General features: G+C 35.3%; 2 protein-coding genes across 2 annotated transcripts; one reads left to right on the top strand and one right to left on the bottom strand.

Annotated features, from left to right (window-relative positions):
* Positions 1-1,921: 1,921 nt before the first annotated feature.
* Positions 1,922-2,883, top strand: LOC135597188 (abscisic stress-ripening protein 5-like). Its single transcript, XM_065089809.1, has 2 exons — positions 1,922-2,374; positions 2,464-2,883. The coding sequence occupies exons 1-2, from the start codon at positions 1,937-1,939 to the stop codon at positions 2,647-2,649; spliced, it is 624 nt and encodes a 207-aa protein (XP_064945881.1). The 5' UTR covers positions 1,922-1,936; the 3' UTR covers positions 2,650-2,883.
* Positions 2,884-5,184: 2,301 nt separating this feature from the next.
* On the bottom strand, positions 5,185-19,395 carry LOC135596589 (exocyst complex component EXO70A1-like). The gene is made up of 12 exons (XM_065088647.1): positions 19,192-19,395; positions 18,918-19,013; positions 17,059-17,264; positions 13,799-14,035; positions 10,024-10,162; positions 9,739-9,951; positions 8,989-9,194; positions 8,535-8,735; positions 8,359-8,458; positions 6,052-6,161; positions 5,831-5,977; positions 5,185-5,445 (listed from the first exon to the last, which is right to left on the bottom strand). The coding sequence occupies exons 1-12, from the start codon at positions 19,348-19,350 to the stop codon at positions 5,328-5,330; spliced, it is 1,932 nt and encodes a 643-aa protein (XP_064944719.1). The 5' UTR covers positions 19,351-19,395; the 3' UTR covers positions 5,185-5,327.
* Between the last annotated feature and the right edge of the window lie 1,065 nt (positions 19,396-20,460).

Genomic DNA, 20,460 nt, shown 5'->3' with positions numbered 1-20,460 from the left:
TGATAAGACAATCATCTTAAAAAAGTTTTGTCAACACTTTCTCTAAAGCCATATGTTTATTATCCCAATGTTAATAGCTTCGATTCCACGAAGAAATGTTATTTCAGCACTTGGTGTTGAATTTTGTTATTTTTATTTTATTTTTTGTTTGAACATCATAATAATCTTAATTAATTATCAGTGCACAAAAAATAAAAATTTAGATTATCATTCGAAGGACAAGAGGATGAGTTGGTCTTTGATGAGAATAATCCATTTTGTGGTCCATAAATGATGCTTTCTTGAATCCATGGACCCTCCTCCGTGTACGTACAATCATGTGATATGAACTTAATTTTATGCTTTGCATCCAATGTATATATATATATATATATATATATATATATATATATATATATATATATATATATATATATATATATATGTAACAAAATATTGAGATAATATCTTGATTTAGTTCTGTATCGAAAAATGAATGAATGATCAAAATTAAGTGTAAGAAATATTGAATTAGTGGTTAGTCAAGTCAACAAAATGATATCCACCAAGTATGAATGTAATTAGATTTATAATCATAATAAATTATAATTATATAAAATGATAAGAAAGATTGCTTTAATGAAAACATAAAAGGAAGAGAGATATTTTTCTCACTATTCCAACCGCCGGTCCATTTGTTTATTGGATAGTTAAATGTACCTTTCTTTCCATTATGTCGGGGAGGTTAAATGAACGAACGACGTGTTCATTCGGGCGACATCTAAAAAACCGAACTATCAACTACTTTTCACCCACTCACAAAAGAAAGAAAAAGAAAAAAAATAAATAATATTATATTTATATATCCATCTCTAAAGTCAGTCTATTTATTTCTCGAAATCTGAATTCGGCAGGCAGGAATTGTGAATAGTTAATGCTCTTAATATGTGAAAAGCCTAAAAAATGTTGTGGATAAGCCGAAATGGCCCCCACACATGATTTTGTGGATAAGCTCACGAATTGACGTCCAAATCGCTTTATGTTCTTCGTTGCAATGCTTTGGTTGGAGGGATGTGAGAAGTCACCACATAGACAAACCATCCATTCATTCATGACATTACAATCTAATTGGTTTCTTCATTATTATTATTTTTTTTTCTTCCTTTTTTGTGATTTATTATTATATAAATCAATCGATTTATATGACTTAATCTTTTCTAGCTAGTAGAAAAAAACTAAGCATATATTTCATGAAGAGGTAAACAAGCAGCAAGTATCATTTCATGATTATAAGCATCTTTACTAACATCAAAATGGGCTCCATAGATTTATAAACTTTAACATTCATAGATAATAAATCTTTTTCATTAATTATTAAAAAAAATAACAATAATAATAATAATAATAATAATAATAATCGATCTTAGGTAATTAAGATCTATCCCCGTGTAAGATAAAGGACGGTTGAGATTGGTGATGATGAGGAAGGACGGTCAAGATGGGAACCGACGAATCCGAGCATCAACCCGAGCATATTCCCCGGACATCGCCTTGCCGACAATGCCCGTTTGTCCATTTCCTGTGGGGCCCGCTCACAACATCCCGCGCTTTTGTGGGTCGAATTAATAATTCGCGCTCGGATTAGACATCGATGGATTTGGTCGTAGTTTCGTGACCGAAACCAGCCGACGTGTCTTCATTCGTGCCTCGAGTGACATCGTGCGCGTCGCGTCCCTCTCCGGGCCACGTGGAATACTGGCCCCTGCCTTCGGTCCAAAGAAAGAAACCGACACCATCACGTGGTGGGGCCCGTCCACGTCCTATTGGTCTCACCCTTCCGTTAGTCTCGGCGACGTGATACTTCGAGACGCTCCACGTTCGTGACGGTCCTTTTAGACCCATATCACGGGCCGTCCGATTAGAAGTCTATCAGAATCTAACGGTTCAGATCGGATTGATGGGGGTGACTCGAGCATCCATCTCCAAGTGTGATTTCCCAACCACCGGAAGATCAGGGACGTCCACTCGGTCGACTCGGACGCACAGCCCCCTTCAGTTTCGCACCGCTATATGTACCCCGCCCTCCTCCGTCCATCTCAAGCGCACAGCCACCGGTCGCAAACCACTGTTTCAGTCTTTCCTGCAAAAGATGGCCGAGGAGAAGCACCACCACCACCTCTTCCACCACCACAAGGAGGAGAAGCCCGCGGAGGAGGTGATCTACTCCGAGACAGCCTACTCCGGCGGCGATGACTACGCCTCCGGCTACACCGAGACTGTCGTCGCCGAGTCGGCTTCCGATGAGTACGAGAAGTACAAGAAGGAAGAGAAGCATCACAAGCACAAGGAGCACCTCGGCGAGATGGGCGCTGTCGCCGCCGGTGCCTTTGCTCTGGTAATTCGTCTTGATCATAGGTTTCGGTTCTGCTAATGATCACCTACAAACAATTTAAGTTGACAATAGAACACATGGCGATGCAACAGTACGAGAAGCACGAGGCGAAGAAGGACCCCGATCACGCCCACAAGCACAAGATCGAGGAGGAGATCGCTGCAGCGGTGGCGGTTGGCAGCGGAGGCTATGCCTTCCACGAGCACCATGAGAAGAAGGATGCCAAGAACGAGGCGGAGGAAGCGAGCGGAAAGAAGCATCACCACCACCTCTTTTAGGGGCTGCCCTCTTTGATCGGCTTCCATGTTCTGCACCAAATAAGTTCGGGCTGGCTTGTCATGATGGCCTTGGCTGCTACAATAATTGGGTGCATGTGTTATGTGAAATAGATTTGTATTGAGTGTGGGATGCTTGGTACTTTTTTGTTTTTTTCTTTTATCCTTGTATCAAAAACCCTTAAAAATAAGAAAAAAGGCTTCTTAGAAATGTTCTTTCTAAGATCTTATAATGAACATCTTTTCCTTTTTTTTGTTTTTCACTTAAATAACAAAATATAAAATTTAATCTCCACTTAATTTTCATGTTTGAAGAAGTTTTGCTGAGTAAATGCAGTTTCAGCTCTCATTGACTTTGAGAAACAAAAGCTGACAAGTGCCTGTCCCAAATCTTATCACCAGTCACACTGAAGAATGCAGGTTTCATGGAGAAAATAAATAAAAGCAGGATTGATTATGACTCATCACTCTCAAAAGTTTCTTTCTTTCTCCTACATTAATTATTATCCCAGTCTGTGTCGGGACTGAAAGTTTTTGGATCAGTGGGATCTCCTATATTGAAGTATCTTCTAGATGAATTTTATTTATTTTGAATGAGATTATACGGATTTTTGATCCTATTGTAATCTTATCAAAAATCAATCACCTCATTCAAAATAAATCTAATTCGATCTTAATTTTTCTTTTTTCTTTTTTCTTTTTTCTTTTTTTTTATCAAAATTCATTCTATAAAATGGATTCTTATAATTCAAAACCATGAAAATGAGGGACTGATGATTATTCTTACAGTCCATGAAAAAAGAAAGTAAAGTGTCATCCAAAACAAAACCCGAAAACAGTGCCTCGCAAGTGTGGATCTCTTATCGGGTTCGGCCCGTTAACCTGTTAGGATCCCGACTCGACTCGACTCGAAGCTGAACTAGACTTAGAGCTTCTATTGGAGATTCTACTGATCGACTTTGGTATCCAGTAAAAAGCTTCCCTTCTTTCCGATCACTACCAACAACACCCTACTAAACTCTACTTTCTGTTCCTTTTTACTTCCCGCAACTAATCATGTCCTGCTTGTATACTGTTGACTTGCTCAGAGCTCCATCTTGATCTCATTCTTTACCTTCGGATTTTCTCATTGACAAAACCTGGGAATAGGAAATACTATTTGCTTCGAATAATAATGAATTTCTATGAAATGAAAGACTTTCACGGGCGTCCGATATCATTGAGAAATAGAACAAGTGTTCTCGAACGATTTCCTGCAATTCGCGTATGGAATGAGTCCAAAATCTCGAGCTATACGAATGGCTTTTTTTGTGTTTCTTTCGGTAGCTTTTTTTTGTTTCCACCAAAGGATAGCTGAATAGCCTTACTCTATAGTTACTATATGAAAATAATATCGAGTATGATATCAAGTGATTTGTTAGACATAATTAATGAGCACTAATCTCAATATGATGATAAGGCATCTCTTTCGTAGTTCGCCCCACATAAGGTTCATAAAGATAATAAGGACATGAACAATCGATGATGATGATGATGTTGACGACAGATAGATTGAGGAGTAACACTTTATACATCCATTCGTATTATCAAATTCAAATATTCACAATCTGTCGAAAGGATAGAAGAAATGAAAAGATAGTCGATAACTTTAAGTAGATGTGTCGATGCCTTATGATGTCGATATCATATTATAAAGGATCTTATGGCTAATAGATGTATAGTAATAGTTGGTATTTTTTTTTAGTTTGATCATTCTTCCGTCATAGAATAATAGGCCAAAAATAATGATAATTGCAGACATATATTGGATAAGGTAATAATTATTATCATATTCATACATCAATTATACATGGTTTGCTAGTACAATATATTATGGGAGCAATTATAAGATTGCGTCTAACAAACCTATCATATTGAAACATAACTTCAAATGACTCGAAGACACATGATATATCATTATTAGTATGTATCAGTCTTGGATGGATCATCATGACATAGCCAAATATTGCTGGCATGTCCATCCTCTTCGTTTCTATGGCAAAGCAGGCATAATTTGTATCCATTTGTTTGCTGCTGCATTACGAGTTTTTGACATCATAACTATCTCAATGTCAACCAAGTCGGCTCTTTCACAACCCTTTCTAGGAGACAACCAGCTTTATTTTTTGTTAGTTGTGATCCAAAATGTTTCCAGTGGAATGCATAAATCTTCTTTCCATAATCACATCTTGTAACTCTGATTTACTCAATTTGGATATTAGCTAAATTTGTCCTCAGTTAACCTTTGGAAGTCATTGCAAATATGAGCAGATGAATATTAGACATCATTTGACAAGGAAGAACAAATCAATGCAAATGTCACTTCATCAACAAAAATTGGATTTGTGAAGATATGTGCTCATACTGAGGCCGCAGAAACACAAGGATGATCCTAAGAAATGATTACAAGTTGCATTTCATCGAGATGAAACAAAACTTATCTTGGCAAATCAATTACCTTCGTCACTTATTGGAAAAAAAAAAAAAAAGGATGTTCGATCTGACTTGATGACAAGAAATGCAACAGAAACATCTGTAGATTTATATAAGTTCTTGACAAAATAATAGCTAAGAATTATCAGCTATGACCTGAGGGATGTAAAAACTGCTTAAAATTAATTTGCCGCCAGTTCTGTCAGATCTCATCGCTTTGGTTCACCCATTGACTTGCCCTCAAAGAACTCACTTAGCATTCGCTCGAGATCTTCTGGAGTGTATCTAATGTACTTCAGTGGGTTCTTACCATTCTCAACCAACGGCCTGACAGATGAAAATGCAAATCTAAGAACCACAATAGAACAAAGAAGTGGAAGAGTAGAAATTTTAAGGGTAAAAGCAAAGTTTTTCACAGTACATAATGAAAAATGAATTTCCAGCATGTGTCTATGATAAATCTCAAACTAAGACTCCAACCAAACTTTAATTATCTCAGCACTTCACTAGTTCTACAGCAACAATTTTTTCCAGCATATAGATTGTTCCTTGAGGCTTTTTAAGCCTATCCTAATGCTTAAATCAACATGTCCAAATTGGATTCTGAATATCTTGCAAGAAAGAGCTAAAGATACAGATAGAGTTATTGACATGAGAAATAGTAGAAATTGATTACTTAAAAATAGAATATTATGGGTTCAATGAAGCATACCCAAAACGTTTGATGTATGATCTATAAGCTGGTAATAAAACTTCAGCAATTGCAAGTCTCAGATACTCGCGCAGCTCCTGATCAGGTACTGTCCATTGAGACTGTCTTTGATGAAGCTCCTCAAACTGTACGTTAAAGGACTTGAACCTACTATGAAAAAAGGGAAGTTTCATTTTGCATATTTATTATACACGAATATAGAATGAGAGCTTTGCATAGACCTCTCTTTTATTGATGCTCTGGAAACTCCACTGTTGTTGGCTCCTTCGCTTCCCAAGGCTGAACTGCTACCTGATGGAGTCAAACCTTGGATAGATAGTGTCTGCAAAATCTGGAGAATACACTAAATTAGTTCAAACTTGAGAAAAAGTAAAGCTAGCATGTGACAATGATATGTTGCACCACCAGGACAGTAAATAATCTAGTATATCTGCATTGTGGCTCATCATGTTACAGTATTTAATGACCTAGACAGAGAGGCCAATATCTACCTACATATATCAAGTCCAATAAGCAAGAGAAAGAAACAAGGTGGAGGAAATGTTATATAGCTAAATTCTCTGCATTCTCCAGGTCTTTTACATATTATACACTCTAATTTTATTTCCTTTCCCATAACATATTACTTTGTTTGAAAAATATTCATGGTAAGTTTATTCATCTATTTGTGTTTATCTCCTTATGCTGAATTAATTTTTCCAAAGTGATTGACTATTTAATTTGAATAAAATATATAACCACATAAGCTTTAGCATTATAAACTACCAACATTGAGAACATACACTAGGCATGATAATATAATATGAAGTGGAAGATAGTGTAATGATTTGTTCTATTGTTTCTTCACCTTCTGAATATGTTTATGTAGCCATTTCAGCACACAGAAAAACTCCATGTTGCCTGGCACAATCCAGTACAGGATCTCTACCTAAGGAAAAGGTAGATGAAATGGTATTTCTACTCTCCTTTACCTAAAAATTCTTATCTAGAATCTAATTACTTTTCCCTGAAAGAACTTTATAGCAGGGTGGCTTTATCAATAGCGTCAAAGGAAATGACATATAACAGGTCTTCCCATTGCCAAAACCTCAGACTCCCACTAATTCATCAACCTTGATCAAGGAACCCCTAAAATAAAAGGTACTATTGCAGGCAATATTGGCAGGGTTAGGTTAGTTTTATCCACCTCTTTTGTGTTTCCTACCTCTACCTGTTGATTTTCATTATTTCTTTTGCACTAGAACAATGTCATCACAGCACATTCCAATAGCAAATACAAATCTATTTGCCGACCAGCATATAAAGTGTCATGGATGCGTTCAAGTTGCTGTCTCTGTTTCTGTTCCATATCTAAAAACTTGAATTAGTTTGTACCGATCCTGTTAACATACATATGTATTTATTTAATTCAGATAAATCATCATGATGCATGAAATTGAGGGAGAGCCTTCTATCCTACCTGCCTTTTCTCTTTCTCTTTTTCTTGTAAGAAAAATAGAAGTCGATTCATGAGTGCGGGCACCAACAAACAAGCATTGACTAAACTAGCCAAAATCAACTGTTTTCAGATGGAATAAGCTAAACCTTACTGTTGTTTCTAACCAAATATGACAGATTTTCAGTGATAAGGCCAAGAACTGAAAGTCCAGAGAGCAGGACTGACCAACCTAGATCTGGATTTAATTGGTATCATCTTATCTAGCAAACTTAAATGTTATTAATGGTTAACTTCATCATGTTAACATACTTCTCTGTTTTTTCATATTTTATTTTGTATCACCTATTCATTTTTACTCATGAACTCAACATTGTGTTGTTGTGTTAATTATTCATGACTGTCTTATATCTTTGCCATCAACTTTTGGATGCTCATTTTATACAATTTTTGGATGTCTTACATCACAATATGATGTAAAAATTCTTTAGAAACTAGTATTAGCTCATACGTCAGAACAAAGACATGTTGTCTAACAAATAATATTATCTGAAATTCTGAATCATCTTTTGCCTATTCTGGAAAAACATATATTGTATCAATTTTATATTATTTGATACATCAGATGCAAACTTTTTTGTTCCAAAAAATGAGTTCCAACCATAGGAAATTAGAAAAAGTTATCATGTGCTTTTTCCATTATCTTACATAAGAATATCAAAGAAAGTTGGCAAGTTGTAGAATAATAGGAAATCAAAGTTTTAAATACATAGTATGTATTGGCTGGTTCTTATCGATGCAACCAAGTAGCAGCGTCAGAATATACAGTTTGATGCTGATACAGTACTGTTCATTTCTTTTTTTATTTTTTTATTAATGATACTAAGCAGTACATGTTGATGTACTGCCTAGTGTACATTACTAGTCTGCTGATAGGCTACTAAAACCATTATTGGACCAGTATTTAAAATGTTATAACAATCAATCAGCTAATTAAAAAATTGAGAAATGCAGCTAAGAACTACGTATAAACTGAAACAAACATGTAAACAAGAATAGTGTGATTAGCATGCTTTCAAACTATGGGATAGACCTTTGCCCAAGCAACCCTTTTGTACTGGTTTGCATTTTGCTGCACAATCCTTCGGTGTCTTTGTACCCAGTCATCACCCAATATATCCTTTGCTTCTGACCTGAAATCAGCAAAGTGACCTTGGTTTTTCTACTCCATGGCATGCTGTAATATCTGAACAAATATAATCTTCATACCTGCTTAGAGATCTCACCATATAGTGTATGTTGTTCATAAGAAATAGGTAAGTTAGAGCAGGATCTTTGTACTGCTTGGATTTGTTATCAAGATTACTCTGTAGAGCTTGCATAATCCGCATTGTTACAATTGCCAACTGAGACTCTGTTTTATCTCCAGTTACACATTCCTGAAAGAGTTGCTTCAATGTTGACTGATAGCTGGCAAAAGTTTAATGAATAGATCCATTAGAGAATATATGAATACATCAAGAGAAAAGGTAAAAATGGCAACTATATTCATAGACAGTTAAACAAAAATATTAGTAGAATGACCAGCTCAAGGGGCACATGTGTTTGATGCTAAGGAACTTGCATCAACTAAAAAGAATCAAAATTACCAATATGGATTTTGGTGCTAGTTCATATTTCATATACTAATTGGTTGGTAAGTGAATCTGGATTCAGAACTCACTCAAACAAAAATTTCACGTAGTTAATCACATAGCTAGTAAGAGGGTGGACAGTTCCATCAAGAACAGTTGTCTTTGTGGCATCCTTTTCAACTGCCTCTTCAAAGTCCCCAAAGGTTTCTTCAGCTGTCTGGGCTAAGCGCTTTGCCAAGCTCAATGTGGACTCTCTCATCTCAGAACAAGCTTTTCCTTCAAAAATTGTCTCAATCTGGCAAATTGTTAAATAATTCTATTGATATCATCTTCAAGATTCATAACTAAAATCATAAGTCGAAAAACCAAAAATTGAGGACATACATGCATGTATAGATGCAAAAGTGAGAGGGACTGGCTGTCTTTTGAGATGAAAAAGGTAGTGATTGAATGTTATTGATCCTATTACTATATCATTTAGAAACAATTAAACAAGTGCATAACAATAGTGGTGCAGTTTTCCATCAAATTACAAGTTGTAAAATAGTATGCCAAAGTTCAGCATGTAAAAGTTAAGCAATGAACCACTGACATGTTTTTACCTTTTTAAGACAACTTGTAACATTTGAATTTTGAAAGACATGAGAGTCTTGTGATGGACTGATGAATAACATAATCTTCCAAACATGTTAATCTACTCAGAGAAACTTTTTAGGCAGGCCATATTATCAGATGCACACCAAAATAAAGATGATTAAAATGTATTAGAGTCAAACTAACACGAGATTTGGGTTCTCTATACCTTTATTAGGGACTCGAAGAAGAATATTTTAGCATACCTCTACATGAAGTTCATGCAATACTTCATACATGTCTAGAAGCACAAATAGCTTCTCTGGCGATCGCTTACTTTTGGCTACAGCATCTCCAAAACTAAGTAGCACTGCCACACTACTTGCGGTTACTTCAGCAAAACATTGATCTTTATTAAGAGTAGTGCCATCAAAGACTTGATCACAAATTTTTCGTTCACCAGCAAATAGTAGTTTAACCTGTTGAATACAGAATCAAACTGATAGGAAATGAGTTATATCTACCATAACAAATCTTATGTAAATCCTTACTGCAATCCGCATATAGTGAATCCAATTCTGAATCTTGGTCTCTAAGGCCTCCCACTGCATTCTCTGCACATCGTCTTTATTGAGCTTCTCAACTCCCAATTTTCGGAGGCTCGATTCTAAAGTTGAAGCACGGGCATCCCTGGTTGACAAGAAACCATCCTCTTAAGATAAATGCCATATGAAAATGTTTAGAAACTATTGACATCAACCAGTGACATCATAGACATCCCTGTCTAGTTGAGACTGGAAACCATAATCTAATTGTTTTTACCTACACCAAAATGAACCTTACAAGCATTTGAACCAAAAAACACTAAATGGGAACTAATAGACAAGTGAAGAGCGAAAATCAATTTGAGGTTAGTAATAAGTGTCCACAAACAAATATGATTGCAGACACAAGGATGTTTTTATTAAACCAACCATAAGTATATCAGCAAGCGTTAGATACATGACTTATATCTTCTCATATGCTGGTCAATGGAGAAGTTTATGAGGAACAGAATCTTTTACCGGAACTAAGCTGAACTGTTGGAATTATTCATACATGTTTGAATTGAATTGAAAAAGTTGGACTATATATATATTAGGTTTGGCCTATTGCCTAGAAACCTTTTTGAGTTGAATTAATGTCTAACCTAATGTATGTTAACCTTGATCAATTTGATCCAGACTCATAATTATTCATTTCTGACATGGTATTGGAGCCATGTTAATGAAAATTTGAATGAGTCAAAAAAGAAAAAAAAAGTTAAGCCAAATAAACTTGATAGCCAAGGTCAAGCTCATTTCTGACATGGCATTAGAGTTATGTAGACAAAGATTTGAATGAGCCAAAAATGAAAAGGAAAATTTAAGCCAAAATGTGCTTGAAAGCCAAGGTCAAGCCATCATTTAATCAATTGAAGAAGAAATCACATTGCGACAGGTTAATACAGGTGAGTGAATCACATTACACAAATATTTATGTATGTGAGATATGAACTAAGATTGAATCCTAGACAATCAATGCCATACATGAATAAGGAAAGATTTTGGAAATATTCATATGTGAGATGAAAAGAGATGGGATAGTCCCACATCACTAAGGATTGATTGAGTCAAATTGCATATATTGACCCGTAACATAAAAGCTTAAGCTTTTTGGTTAAAATGATGTTTTACCTGATGTATGTTAACCTTGATCAATGAATAGTCAACTTATATCCATCGTTATTTGAATTCAAACAAGAACGACTATAGTATTATTCAGCAAGCAATCTCAGGGTAAAAACTGTCCGCCAATCCCTTTAGCTTAGCATCTAAAGCACAGCTCCAAAAGTCTTCAGCATGAAGAGAGGATGAAATCATTTCCCTTTCTTAGAGCAAAGCTATGACTAATGAGCAATTTACAATATAATACATATTAAATTTCCACAGAGGATTTATTATAACACTTTAAGATCAAATCATCAAGTTATTCACATCAGTGACAAGTTTTTGAATCAAGGCACTACATCTTTAAATATGAACTGAAATAATAGCTGACTACAGTGGAAGATCTCTGGAAAAAAAAATTGGCCATATTGAATATAAGACTTCTGCAACTATCTGTTTTTCTTCCAGTATTTCAAAATCCAAATATGTAATTAGAGAAACTTCTAGTTATTGCTTATTATGTTTTCAGAAAATATGATATATAGATTAAGTGGTATGTGTTGTAGTTCTACTTGGTCTGAAATTTTCTGCAAGAAACTTTATGAATTTGAATTTGGCTTAAGGCCCACTTAGAAGAAGTAAAGTCACTTCATAATCTCATAACAACATTGTTTGAGATATCAGGACATTATGCTAAAAATAAAAACTATGGCCTCTTTTTATCAATCTAAAAGTATAGAAACATTTCCACATATAGCATAGGCATATAACATTTTCAATCTTTTGAGGGACCATGGCCCTCTCTAGGCCCATAAAGGTCCAATCTTGGCTAACTGTTTAGAAAATGTGAGGAAACTGGAGAGCAAGTACTTTGAGCTTGTGTGGTCATTGTAACTTCATCTTTTGCATACTTACAAGTTACAACCCCAAAGTGACGGACCCTGATATGAGAGAATAGGTCCACACAATTGGCCTCTGCTTGCTCTGCTTTCCGCCGTCCAATTGATAGAGACCTTCTGATGCTTTTTGGTGAGTGGAAATAGGTTCTCTCATCATAAACTCTAAGATCAGGAAAACCTAAGTCCATTTTGATGTTGGTTGGAGCAATCCTCTTAGTAAGTGACTATCATTAAAATTATTCGAGGTACAAAAATAAAGAGTATTGTAATAATTTTAGGCCACCTTTCAAGAAATAATATGGAAAAGCTGAAACTGAGCAAAGTAAGCAAGAACATATAATGACCTATTTGTGTCCTTAATATGCCAACTTATTAAAAACACATCCATCATTTGGGTTGTAATACTTAGTGTCATCATTAGTGGCATGAAGGAATTGACAAATAGAAATTTGGACCATTGCTAAAAGAGAATACCATATGCATGCATTAGGAATGCATGTCCAATAAATATGCAAGTAAGTACTAGGTTTTAAAGATAATCTGATCATGATCTGAAATCGTATCTGCTCTTTTAAACTATGAAATGATGAGCTATGTCAATCTAATGCCCATGAATTGGTTGCTACATTTGAAATTTTGGTCCAAATCAGTGGATTCAGATCCATCCAGTGCAGGTAAATTGATCTTGCAAGGAGCAGTCTGTATCAACCATCCTGAGGTGGTTTACCATCATTTATGCCAATCTCAGTATCGTAGTATAAACAATGAGACTACAGAGACCTTCACTGTTGAATTTCACATCTTTGTAGTATGAACTGTCCTTCTTGGACTTTGCTTTTCGTATATGACTTCAAATATGAAACATGTAGCAGCATATGGAGCACCTGTGACCAGACAAGAAACTGTATTTTCATTGATGGGGATCAACTTTGACCACAGGTTATCTGCTATAGTACTTTTCCTATTGACATAATATTTATTATTTATTTATATTTTGATTTATTGGGTGAGATCATGCTCCAAACATGTTTGTGGTTTTATAATGCTCCTACCTGTAACCTTTTCTTTTTAATTTTCTGGTTACAGATTTTTGGGTGAAAACACTAATTCTACAATGCCAATGCCAATCAGATCTTACCTAATCCTAGTCCCATATCCATGGTCATATCAAAATAAATCTTGAACCTTCAAAGTTTGAACCTTGATATCAATTAAGAAAAAGCTATTGGTCTATTAGTTGCCCACTTCTGGATTTCGACTTCCTCTGGTGCTCCAAATTTATTGTCCTGCGTAGCCCTTTTACAGTAGTCCTTTGTTTTTCTTTTTATTTTACAGTAAATAACTAGAGGGGAAGTCCCAACAATTTTTTGATATGTAAGCTTTTTTTCAACATAACCAGTAGATGAGGCATTCTTCAAATATATTGCCAAATTCATCTTTTAGAATTTTTTGTGTACATAGTTGATCACAAGATGTGCCACAGAAAATGCCTTGTCATACTTTTAATTAATATGCATTTCGTTATTGTTCATAACCACAATACTGATGCAACCACAGATGTACAGCCATAACATAGTTGGCTAGACCCCAAAGCATGTCTTGATGAAAAAATACAACTATAATCCAAGAATATTCCTTTTATAATTTCCATACATCAATTGATACCAGACTAGATGAACAATTAGTTAGGAGCATGACTACTTTTGGAAAAAATATATATATTCCGTGATTAATTGTACCTGTAAATCTTTGAACACTGTTGCTGGTGTCCAGCTTGAACCAATTGATTTGCTAAGTCATGCAACAAGGGAAGAACCCTTGGAGGAATCAGAGTTGGTGTCTTGTATACAGCAGCCTCCAAGCTTCTGGCTTGATGCTCAGGCTTACCACCATCAGCTTGGTGCCCAGACGTCTCTGAGTGTGGTTGCAAGGATTTAGGAAGACAGTCAAATAAGCGGTCGGGCTCAATTGGTTTACTGAAATCAAACAGTGGGAAAGACTCAATGAACAAAGATAAACCTTTAAATGTAGGCCAGATGGACAATTGAATTGTCCACTATGCAAATCTTTAAATATTAATTACAAAATATTGATATTTATTCCGAAACATCAATTTAACATCCCAATGAAGCATATCGGGACAGAAAAAACTCTTTCCAACAAGCAAAGTGAGTGATTTGAAGAGATTACATCTGTGTAGGCTGGTATTTAGTCCAGTAAACTGCAGTGGTCTTTTTGCTTTTGAGAAAAAATTAAAGAAAATCTAATGATGTACAGAGGAGGGTAAAACAGAATAACTCAAAATGTTAGCCATGGTTCCCATGTTGAAGTAAAATGGATATGTTGCATTCTATGTGCTCAAGTTTAGGCCTATCTTGCATGCTGTACTTGAGTTTAGGCCTCTCACAAATTATATACATAATCTTGTTACAACTACTATTTTAAATAATATCAATATCCAGTAATTGTTATAATATTGCAGTGCTGAATTTGTTTTTCCATATTATATGTTAAAAATCTTGAGTTTGGTCATATGTGTGGCTACAAATGACTAGTCATATTATTGTGATGCCATAAATGAGCTACTAGAGACCATAATGTCTAAATTTTAGACTGTAAAACCATAACGTCTAAATGTTGTTTTAGACCCCAAAACCATATTGGCTAATAGGAGAAAATAAGACTATTTCAGTTTGCATTTGTTAGATGGCATCAGTACCTTTTCCTATGATTCCCACTCCTTATTAGTTGTGGTGTTCAAAGATTCTCTGCTATCTTCCTCCACAATATCTTCTAAAATCAAGCTCACAAGGGGATCCTAGGGAGTTTTCTATGCTAGGCTCTCAGATGTGAATTCTAGTATGTATCTTCATGAACGTAACATCCATCTCACCAAATGTTCATCCAACAGGTTTCATATATTCTTCTTTCATTCCCTATTCTTCAAAGTTTTGGCTATTAACAAGCACAATGCATTGATAATCTCACAAATTACTTCTTCAATTTGTCATTAATGCACCATTAATTTTTCATTTAAAAATTGAACAGCGGAAAAGATAAAATCAATATAACATCTGGCAGGTAGCTTTACAAATCCTGAAGCAGTTTAGTTATGAGCATCTCTTCATGATTCCATCCAGTACAACTACTACCAAAAGATTCTTTCCAATTGTACCTTTCTGACAATTTACAGGCTTGAGGCTGTAAAGCAAAACAGATGTTTCCATATTCTAAGGCCCATAGAAGGTACAAGAAAAATAGATAGCCAAAATTGCATTTCAAAGTTGGTAGCCAAGAAGTCCTTACTTCTAGAAAGGCCTACCTTGACATATTTAACAGTCAAAGTTTTACATTTTAGCTCAACTAGCTCACTTGAGGATCCTAGGGAGTCTTCTATGCTAGGCTCTCAGATGTGAATTCTAGTATGTATCTTCATGAATGTAACATCCATCTCACCAAATGTTCGTACAATAGGTTTCATATATATTCTTCTTTCATTCCTCAATGGACTATTCTTCAAAGTTTTGGCTATTAACAAGCACAATGCATTGATAATCTCACAAATGACTTCTTCAATTTGTCATGAATGCACCATTAATTTTTCATTTAAAAATTGAACAGCCGAAAAGATAAAATCAATATAACATGTAGCAGGTAGCTTTACAAATCCTGAAGCAGTTTAGTTATGAGCATCTCTTCATGATTCCATCCCGGACAACTACTACCAAAAGATTCTTTCCAATTGTACCTTTCTGACAATTTACAGGCTTGAGGCTGTAAAGCAAAACAGGTGTTTCCATATTCTAAGGCCCATAGAAGGTACAAGAAAAATAGATAGCCAAAATTGCATTTCAAAGTTGGTAGCCAAGAAGTCCTTACTTCTAGAAAGGCCGACCTTGACAGATTTAACAGTCAAAGTTTTACATTTTAGCTCAACTAGCTCACTTGAGGATCCTAGGGAGTCTTCTATGCTAGGCTCTCAGATGTGAATTCTAGTATGTATCTTCATGAATGTAACATCCATCTCACCAAATGTTCGTACAATAGGTTTCATATATATTCTTCTTTCATTCCTCAATGGACTATTCTTCAAAGTTTTGGCTATTAACAAGCACAATGCATTGATAATCTCACAAATGACTTCTTCAATTTGTCATGAATGCACCATTAATTTTTCATTTAAAAATTGAACAGCGGAAAAGATAAAATCAATATAACACTAGGTAACTCTACAAATCCTAAAGCAGTTTAGTTATGAGCATCTCTTCATGATTCCATCCAGTACAACTACTACCAAAAGATTCTTTCCAATTGTAACTCTCTGACAATTTACAGGCTTGAGGCTGTAAAGCAAAACAGGTGTTTCCATATTCTAAGACCCATAGAAGGTACAAGGAAAACAATTAGCCAAAATTGCATTTGAAAGTTGGTAGCCAAGAAGTCCTTCTAGAAAGACCTACCTTGACAGATTTAACAGTCTATGTTTTACATTTTAACTGAACTTCCAGTGTTGATTTCCGGAAAACATATCAAGTTTTGTGATGAAGCAACAAATTAATTATTTAAATAAAATAATCTGCATTTTATATACTATAAGCAAAAGTCTTTGGGGGCCAAAAGTTTTATGAAACACCAAATAACATGCTTTCACATCGAACAACCAGGGACGTAGCCGGTTCTGTTCTTAGAACTTTGCATTTAAGAACTAGGACTTGTGGAGAAAATTTTGCAGACTACCTTATATATTGCAGCCATCTAATTTGATGGATGTACAATCAAAATCCAATCTGATATCATATTAGATATTTTTCTGACCATCTAAGCACAATAGGAAGACATTTTCACCCATCATCACAAATGGATAGAATAAGATATAAATAAAAAAGAATAATGGATGTTAAACTAATTGCTGCTTCACGAAAAATAGTTTTCAAGTATATGCAGACATCATGTAGAGAAAAAGAAAATATAGCCAAGAAGCCTAATCCAGGGGAGGAACCTGTAGGTTGCTAAGAGTTGTCTGAATTCCTCCTCCAGCTTCAGGATGGCCTTTGCTAGCAAGCTGTTTATGTGGTTCATCACTCCATCACAGCCCTTAAAGCTTTTATTTGAGCTAAAATGCTGGACGGTACTTTTCAACATATCAACTGCTTCTAGGTACCCTTCTAGATCCTCATGTGGTCCCCGTAATATTGTAGCCTCAGCCTTTACAAGCAACATAATATGGCAGCAACATGAATAGAAATGAAGAAAAAGGCGTATTCCAGATTTCTGATAACTAATATTCACCAAGCAAGTAACTCAGACAAATCCATTTGATTTCCTAGCAGAAGATTATATATCAATTAAATTACAGAAAGTATGATACAGAGAAAAAGAAACCTAGGCAATGATTCTCTAAATTTATCAAACTCAACCAATGAAAGATAATGTTATTCTAGATCACCACAAGAGAGGGACAACATTGAGAAACAAAAAGCAGATGTGAAGAAATTGGAGTTAAATAAACAGACAATAGGACTGAGAGAATCATTACATTCACCTCTACCTTTTTTATTACAAAAAGGAGATAGAAGCTCTCGAACTAGTGACAGGCCTGACAGCTCTTTTCCTATGTCAGCTAAATAAGCCTAATAAATTAGTTCTGTATAACTTACAGTGTCCAATGTATTTACCTTTAACAAACTTAACCACCTCACTAATTAACAGTCAATACAAAATCAACTAATGAACAAATAAGGTCAGACAGGTAGGTCAATCTTGGGACTGCCAACCTAATGGCTGTGTATAATGAATTTACTAGTAATAACAGGCATTTCACATTTCATATAGACCATAAACCTAAACTGTGTACTCACAAAATGTGAATGGAAAGCAAATTATCTCTAACCTATCTAGAATATATCATATTTTAGTTCCTTGATCAAAAGGTCAATGAATTAGGCCTTCTTGTGTGGAAAATCATGTGAATAGCTTACTTCAATTTGCTCAATAGAAGCTTATTCAAGGTTTGGCCTTTTTATATCTCATTCATTTTAACTTAGGAACACACCAATAAACTAAATTCTTTAGAACATACCATCAGATACATTTCATTCATATGATATTCCAATATGTAGATTCAGTTACCTTTAATAGATAAAACATTATCTAATGCATAATAGTTACTGACATTGTCATACTCTTAATACCAGTCAAACAATTGAAAGAACGCTTTCACAAAACGATGACCATGTACAATATTTGTTTTAGACAAGTAAGCCATTAATGAAAATCATACCTTATTTTAGTTTTCAAGGCTATTAAACTTGCCATAGCTTTTGCTAAACCACTGAAAACTTCACAGTCGTAGAAATACAAGTACTCTGCCATGACAATGTGGTCCCAACAAACACTCTTCTTACTTCAGCCTGTTGGTGTTTTTGTAACAATTATTGTTGTGAAATCTTGGAGGTTGCAATTCAGAAATGTCACTATTTCTTTATATATACATACATATATATATATATATGTATATACGTATAAGTATATATGTATGTATATATATATACACATATATATATATACACACACACACACACACACACACACACACATATATATATAGTGGATATCCAAAATAAGCCTCTGGTTATAACAAATTTAAGGGATAAAATTGGATCTAAGTTTGCTCCTAATAAGCACATGTTGAAGGGGGATGATGTTTCTAGGGAAATCAAAATTTGAACACATTAGGAAATATGCATATAGAAAGAACAATTCATCAAAGACCTTTTCTGTTTTGGAAATGAGAAATGTACTCGTACATACAAACGCATTAGGAGCATGAAGAATGGTGACATTATGTAGCGTGCAAACCTGGCGTGAGAGATCAAACTGTGTCAGGATGACCTCAGTCGTCTTCAACGTCTTGTCGATGTTCTCATGAGCCATTCTAATGGCGTGCGTCTTAACCTGCGACACAGATTAAAAAATGACCCATGATGCCATTATCGAAAGTCATTAAACATTTTTAGGAGCTCAAAGTATCAAACTGAGCCAACAAGAAGAACGAATTGAAGCTGGAAACCATGCAAGGATCCCGAAATCAAGAAGTTTCAGGTACAATGGGGGGCAAGCAGAGGGAGGGAACCTGGGTGGGGCGCATGGCGGCCTCGAGTGCAGAGAGGCGGTGGTCGAAGGAACCGAGGATGGTCACCATGCTCTCCGTGTTGCTCTGGCTCTTCTGCAGCGATTCCCTCAGCAAGCTCGCCCTCCTCGAAAGCGTGTCGATCGCCTGGGGCACCGCCATTGCTCGATCTCGCTCTCCTCTTCTTCCTCGTTCTTCTTCTCTCTCCCCCACCCACCCCCCTCTTTCCGTTGTTGGCTCGTTGGCCGTTTGGTTGGTATGGCACCATCCATTTCGTCGGACTCTCTCTTTTATATATATGTCCTTCCCATATTACAAAATTACATACATTTTTATATAATTATAATTATAATGTCAAATCCATAATTTTAAGAGTATATATATATATATATATATATATATATATATATATATATATATATAAAATAAATTCTCACAATAAATCGTAAGTTTGAGAATTTCCGACTTAAAAATCCTCTTAGAATATTTTTAGTGTGTGAAAAGATTACTTTACCTTAACAAATTTAAAAAATTAAATTTTTTTGATATCGTTGCCACCTCCCCCCTTTCACCACTATTACACTTTCGTTGTTAGCTACGGAGTGATCACAAAGTTCTCTCATGCCCTATCTTCATTGACACGGTTTCCATTTATATAGTTCACCCTCCTCACAAGCTCCATTGCTAATTATGCCTATATCATAAGTCCAACAAGGTTCGATAGAAGCCATTGTTCTTTCATCGTTGAGTAGGTTTGACGGAGGGAGAGGGGGGCTGATGCAATAATGAAATAGAGCGAAAGAAGAAAGCCGATGAGGACAGAATAATCATTAAAAAAAAATTCTACAAATTTTTTTCAAACTTTAAACACTATCTAGAAAATTCACAAACTTAGAAGGTTTAGTCCCAGACTTCATTCATTCATTCATTCATCATCGTCATCATCATTAATTATATATATATATATATATATATATATATATATATATCTATATATTCAACCCATGCGTGGCGTGTGGAACGGAACGGGAAAATGAAGGGTTGGAGTGAATGGCGTAATTGTCGGACGCACTTTGGCGTAGTCCACCGTGACAGAAGGAGAGAGAATCTGTCACGTATGAAAGACGTGGAAAAGGGGTGTCATGTATATCCAAACATGCAAGTAAAAGTAAATATAGGACGAATATTTAGAAAAAGGGTCTAAAAAATCTCCTCTTCTTTATGTTTGAACAGACAGACTCGTAGGATGAATGATACGCTTCTTGTTATGTG

The sequence above is a fragment of the Musa acuminata genome, chromosome BXJ1-11 (genome assembly GCF_036884655.1).
Source record: "Musa acuminata AAA Group cultivar baxijiao chromosome BXJ1-11, Cavendish_Baxijiao_AAA, whole genome shotgun sequence".
In the NCBI taxonomy this organism is placed as follows: domain Eukaryota; kingdom Viridiplantae; phylum Streptophyta; class Magnoliopsida; order Zingiberales; family Musaceae; genus Musa; species Musa acuminata.
The sequence above is the reverse complement of the archived record's forward strand: the minus strand, read 5'-3'. Positions and strand labels throughout refer to the sequence as shown.

Bases quoted from the DNA above. Each gene is read 5' to 3' on its own strand.
- LOC135597188 (XM_065089809.1), top strand. From the start codon at position 1,937: ATGGGGGTGACTCGAGCATCCATCTCCAAGTGTGATTTCCCAACCACC. The intron at 2,375-2,463 runs GTAATTCGTCTT...GCGATGCAACAG, and splicing joins CCGCCGGTGCCTTTGCTCTG to TACGAGAAGCACGAGGCGAA.
- LOC135596589 (XM_065088647.1), bottom strand. From the start codon at position 19,350: ATGGCGGTGCCCCAGGCGATCGACACGCTTTCGAGGAGGGCGAGCTTG. The intron at 17,265-18,917 runs GTTTGCACGCTA...TTGCTTGTAAAG, and splicing joins AGTTTGATCTCTCACGCCAG to GCTGAGGCTACAATATTACG. The intron at 9,952-10,023 runs GTAAGGATTTAC...TGTATTCAACAG, and splicing joins TTCACTATATGCGGATTGCA to GTTAAACTACTATTTGCTGG.